The sequence below is a fragment of the Octodon degus genome, unplaced genomic scaffold (assembly GCF_000260255.1).
Source record: "Octodon degus isolate 3935 unplaced genomic scaffold, OctDeg1.0 scaffold00163, whole genome shotgun sequence".
Classification (NCBI taxonomy): domain Eukaryota; kingdom Metazoa; phylum Chordata; class Mammalia; order Rodentia; family Octodontidae; genus Octodon; species Octodon degus.
In genome coordinates, this window is record NW_004524739.1 from 3,183,412 (window position 1) to 3,189,217 (window position 5,806).

At 48.2% G+C, this 5,806-nt stretch overlaps 1 protein-coding gene and 1 pseudogene across 2 annotated transcripts in view; one reads left to right on the forward strand and one right to left on the reverse strand.

The window, feature by feature from the left end:
• The window catches only part of Mecr (mitochondrial trans-2-enoyl-CoA reductase), a 39,033-nt gene that overhangs the window by 18,563 nt on the left and 14,664 nt on the right, over positions 1 to 5,806 (reverse strand). For both annotated transcript variants that reach the window (XM_004642905.3, XM_023703096.1), the window contains exons 2-3: positions 1,890 to 1,987; positions 1,178 to 1,309 (exon numbers count right to left, since the gene is read on the reverse strand). In XM_004642905.3, the coding sequence (XP_004642962.2) occupies positions 1,178 to 1,309; positions 1,890 to 1,987 (230 nt within the window). The remainder of the gene's footprint in view (positions 1 to 1,177; positions 1,310 to 1,889; positions 1,988 to 5,806) is intronic.
• Positions 3,181 to 3,523, forward strand: LOC105743757 (annotated as a pseudogene).

Genomic DNA, 5,806 nt, shown 5'->3' on the forward strand with positions numbered 1-5,806 from the left:
ATTGAACCACGGTCCCTGTGCTTTGCTAAGCTTGTTCTAAGTAGGTGCTTTAGACCACTGAGCCATCTCACCAGCCCCATTGAGACAGTTTCTTGCTAAGTTCTTCAGGTGGGACTTGGATCATCCTGCCTCCAAGAGAGCGAGGATTGCAGGTGTGCACACCATACTCAGATGTGAAGTCCTATTGGTATAAAAACCAGTCAATGGCACATTCCTGTGATTCCAGGATGGCTGAGGCAGAAGGATTGCAAGTTTGAGCCCCATAAGGGTAACTAGGCAATGTAGCTAGATCCTGTCTCAAAATAAGAACTAAAGAAAGAGCTGAGGATACAGCTCAAGGCAAAGGTCCCGAGTTCAATCCTCCGCACTGCAAAAACAAAACTAAGTATGTGCTGACAACAAAACAAAACTGTCTAAGTGCTGAAAAGCAAAACACACTAATGACTCCTTTTTATACAGGAAGAAGATCCTACGGCTTAGCGTGGTGTTGGCAGGGCCTCAGCTGATGTAGCCCTCACTGTACTCCTCAGCCGTCTTTCTCACTCATGCGCCCTCTGTCACATGCAGAGCCTCTGCTGAGGCTGCCCTGGGTTTGCCACCATCTCCCAAACTCACCCTGTGTCATTGCTTATTTTACTTCTTTCACAAGACATGATTATTAGCTTGTTTCCACCTAGCAAAGCCTGCCCCTCAAAAATCTGTTCTAATGAAGTCTCATCCACAAAGCCTATTGGCGATTCTTCCCTAAGACAAACTCACACTCACACACACGTGCATGTGTGCAAGGGAGCCAGAAGTGCCCCCTGCTTCTCATGAACTCAGAACACTTACTTCCTTTACTGAAGTTACTGGTTTAGAAATGTTTTCAATTAGATCTGAGCCTCTGGAAGACAGGGATTATCTTATCTGTATTCTCCACTGCACCTTCCAGCAGGGACTTAGGGATGTAGGGATTCAGAGAATTACAGCTCCCATCAGCATGGGCCCGGGCAGATAGGAGCAGGTGTACTGGCTCCAGAGTAAAAGGAGCAGCATTCTGCTCTGCTGTCACAGAAGCAATGCAGGAACTTAACAGGACCGCACGCACTAACCAATGAGCAAAGCCTCTGGGGTGGGGTTGCTTTGCAGAATATGATCTGGGAGAAGAAAAGGGCCGCCACCACCAGGGAAAACTCACCCAAACCAGCATTGGCCGGAATCACCCAGGCTCCTGGCTTTAGCCCAGTCACACTGGGGCCCACTGCGACCACCTGTCCAACGCCTTCATTTCCTCCAACAGCAGGCAGCTTGGGAAGGAGGCCGTAGTTCCCTAAGGGAGGAGAAAGCAAAGGGTCGTACCATGAAATGTGGGCAGGGCGAGAGCATGGACTTTGCCTCATTTTTTGTGTTTTGAATCACAGTCTTACTATGTAGTCCAGGCTGCCTTTCAACCTGTGATCCTCCTGCCTCAGCCTCTGAGTACAGGATCATAGGCATGTGCCACCATGCCTTGCTCAAAGTACAGACTCTGGAGTCAGACTGGAGCTTGAGTGGGGCTCTGCCTCTGGCCAAGCATCCACCTAACACCTGAGCCTCAGCTTCCTTGTCCATCCAGAGTGGGGACCCTTTAGTGTTCATGGTCATCAACGATCAAGTAACGTAAGAAAGGAGCCAAGCATGTAGCCGGCCCTTCACAGTGGTTGCTCTGTGTCCCACTGCAACCTTCCTGGCTCTCAAAGCCTCATGTTCAGGCAAGGGAGGTTAGGGAGGGCTGATGCAGTCTGTGGACTGCTCCTCTGGAGAAGCGCTGTGCTAATCACAGGGATTTCACATCCATACCTGAGGAAGGCAATGGAGGTGGCAGCTGAGCGAGAAAGCCAATTAACATAAGCCCCAGAAACCAAGGTTACCTTGGATCATATTTATGTCAGATGGATTGATAGGGGCCGCCAGCATCCTCACGCGGACGTCTGATCCTCCCATGGCTGCAAGCTCCAGGTTCTTTAGTCTGAGCACAAAGCCAAAGAGAGACGTTAATGTCAGCCAGGCTACACTGGGCGTCTTCGGCGCCAATCATTTCCCAAAGTAGGTCAGGCAATGTGTCTGAGCTGCCATGTGTGGCCAGGAATTAGGTTCTGCTGGAAAAGGGAGGGACTGTAAGGAGTAATGGGGCACAGGCTGACTCTCCACTGCATGTGCATCAACCCAATTGCTTCCCTGTCCCCAGTGCCCAGTCTGGGACAGAGAACTATTAGTGAAAGCCTTTGCTGGCCTGGACCAGCCCTGGGTCCCCCAAACTTGCTTGGCGCTAAGAATCATGTGATGATTCTGTGAATAATATAGATCCTAAAAAAAAATAATAGTAATACAGATTTATTTTTTTGAGATACTGGGAATCAAACTCGGGACCTTGCGCTCGCCAGCCATTATACAGCTGAGGTATATCTCCTCGGCCCTAATAATATAGATTCTAAGGCTTCAGCTCTCCTGATCCACCAGTATCTCCACATGAGGATACCCCAAATAGTTCTCAAGATGCACGTCTGGGAGCCTCAGGTATCTACTTGCTCTCCACCGGTTTATGGGTGGGTGGGTCCTGAGGCTTAAAGGCAGCCCTTTCTCTAACAGAGAGGGGCAGTGGAGAGAAAGGCTTTTTTGTGTGTGTCTCTTCGAGACAGGATCTTGCTATGTAATTTAGGCTGGTTTTGAACTCACTTTGAAGCCCAGGCTGGCCTCGAACTCAAGAGCAATCCTGCCTCAGCCTTACACATGCTGGGATTTTAGGTATTCACCACCAAACTTGGCATGCCAGAGGCTTTTTGAGGGAAGCCTAGTGACCATGTCTATGTGTTATGTTTTTTTTTTGTATTTTAGGGACAGGTCTACAGGGTGTTCAGGGTCTCACTACTAGATGGGACTCATAGTGATCAGCCTGTTTACAGCCTCCCAAGAGCTGGGATTACAGGTGCATGCCACCACACCCAGTCTCAATTGCTGTCTCAGCATGCCCCAGGGTGAGGCTGGCATGGCAGGCTGGGGGAATCAAACCCCTGGCCCCTGTACCTGCATGCAGGCGCTTTAGTCCACTGAGCTATTTGGCTGCTCCTTTATATGTTACTTTTATTTAAAAACAAAACAACTTTTTCTGCCATCTTGGAGTCTTGGGAGGCCTGATGGGAATAGGGCTTTGAAAAGGCCAGTATGTCTGGAAGACTGTGGTGCAAGGACATTCTTGTTGGCTATAAGCAGGGACTCTGGAACCAGAGGGAACCAGAGGGAACACACAACTCTTCTTAAAATTGAAGGTGCTTATGCTTGGGGCGAAATAGAATTCTACTTGGGCAAGAGCTGTGCTTATGTGTACAAAGCGAAAAACAACACAGTGACTCCAGGTGGCAAGCCAAACAAAATCAGAGTGATCTGGGGAAAAGTAACTCGGGCCCATGGAAACAGCGGTGTGGCTCATGCCAAGTTCCGAAGCAACCTTCCTGCTAAGGCCATCAGATGCCGAATCCATGTGATGCTGTACCCCTCAAGAATTTAGGGCCAGCCAAATAGCTTAGCTGATTAAAGTGCCTGCAAGCAGGTGCAAGGGCCGGGGTTTGATCCCCAGGCCTGCTTTGCCGGCCCGCTCCTGGGGAGCCCTGAGATGGCAATTGAGACTGGGTGTGGTGGTGCACGCCTGTAATCCCAGTTCTTGGGAGGCTGTAAACAAGCAGAACACTGGGAGTCCAATCTAATAGTGAGACCATGAACACCCTGTTGACCCTTCCCTAAAATAAAAAGAATTTAAACTAATGGAAAATAAAAGTACATTTGTGCTCTTGTACAACAAACAAACAAACAACCCCCACTCCCCCCAAAAAAAAACTTTAGGAAAGGGGAGCTGCCAACCAGACAACACTGACAGTGTATTAGGCCACTGGGTCCCAAGACTCTTCAGTAACCAAGGGACCTTTTTTCTTTTTTCACCCTCTTAAGACTTCAGCTTTGTAATTCTTTTCTCTGCCCAAATGTTTTTATTGTCATAACTCTTAGCAAAGCCATATGTAACTAACTGCCTACCAGAGGTTCTTAGCGCAAGGCCAGAGCACCACACCAGGCTGAGGCAATGTACCTGTGTCCTACAGAACTTCCACCTTTTAATTATACCTAAGGCTTGATCTCTGGAGAAAATTGTGATTTTCAAAAATACTTTGCAATGGGGCTAGGGATATAGCTCAGTGCCATAACTGCTTGCCTGGCAAGCACGAGGTCCCAAGTTCAATCCCTGGCACAGCAAAAAACCAAACCAAAGCAAACCATTTTTTTTTTTTTAAATGTATTTAGTCCAGGGTCTCACTACATAGATTGGACTTGTAGTGACCCTTCCTGTTTTTCAGCCTCCCAAGCGCTGGGATTACAGGTGCGCTACCATGCCCAGTCTCAATCGATGTTTCAGGGCGCCCCGGGGGGTGGGGCCAGCACAGCAGGCTGGGGAAACGAGCCCTGGCCCCTGCGTCTAAGCAGGCACTTTAATCCACTGAGCTATTTTTAAAAAGCTTTAAAAAAAATACTTTGCAATAATAGTAATAATGGAGGCAGGGACTCATGAAACTATTTCTTATATACCAGGCTCTGTGCTAAAGCCTTTAAGTACAATGACCTAAGATGTAACACTTCTGGGATGGAAGTATGAACAGGCCCAGGCTACCTAGTAGGCAACAAGGTTCTGCAGGATAATGGGACTTGCATAGGCTTAAGGTGACTGGTAAATAGCAGGTTTATTTAATTCCAGAGCCAGTACTCTTAATTATATCACTCTACATCAGCATCCTGAGGTAAATTTGGGAATCCTTAACCGCCTCCCAGTGCCCCCAAGGATCTGGGAGCCTAAGATCTGGACCACAGTGAGGAAAGCAGTGCTTCACCAAGACTGAGAAACAGCAGCAAAAAGCCAGTTAAAAACTCTCTACAGAAAATGGCTAACTAGGAAGGAGTGGATGATCAGGGGCAGAAAGAATAAAGAGCTTTTAAAAGAAAGTGAAGTGTTAAGGAGCGCATGTATTCCGATACACAGCTGGAGAAGCAGGGAGTCCTTGTCAGAGGCATAAGCGCTGCTTATTGAGTGCTCACCGGTAGGCATCCTGCTCAATGCTTTAGAGGCCAGCTTCCATCTATGACTGTCACTTTCATACTATTGTTCTGCTTTTGCAGCAGAGGAACAAAGCTACAGAAGAGGTAAATAACTTGCTCAAAGCCATGGACGGCAGTGAGTAGCTGATCTGCTCTGAATCTGGCAGTTTGATGTTAGAGAGACTACCTGGCAAGGGGCTGACCCCAGACCAGGCAGAGGGCAGTGAAATGAGCCCATGCCTGTGGGATGACCCTGCCATGAGGACAGGCACTGTCCAGAGCCCTAGCAGACTGGGCAGGGAGGAATCAGTGAAGTTTCTATGAGCAGAGGTATTAGGTCTGCATCCCAAAGAAAAATCCTGCTCACAGCAAGCCGATTTTGGACTAGCTGCTCCTTTGTATTATGCCCATGGCTTGTCACTGGCATTCTGACAGATAATCAGACTTGCCCTGTAAGCTGACAAAGTCTGTGAGCTCAAGCTGCTTAAAAGACATTTTTTTTGCCCCTGCACATTTTCTACATGTTCCTCCCTCAGCTCAGAGTTTTGTTTTTATCTTTTCTCCATGGAATATGAAATTCAATTCATCCTTCAAGACCCGACTCAGGCTAGGGCAGTGGTGCACACCTGTAATTCCAACACTTGGGAGGCTGAGGCAGGGGGATCGCTGTTAATTCAAGACCAGTCTAGGCTATAAAGTGAGCTCAAGGCCA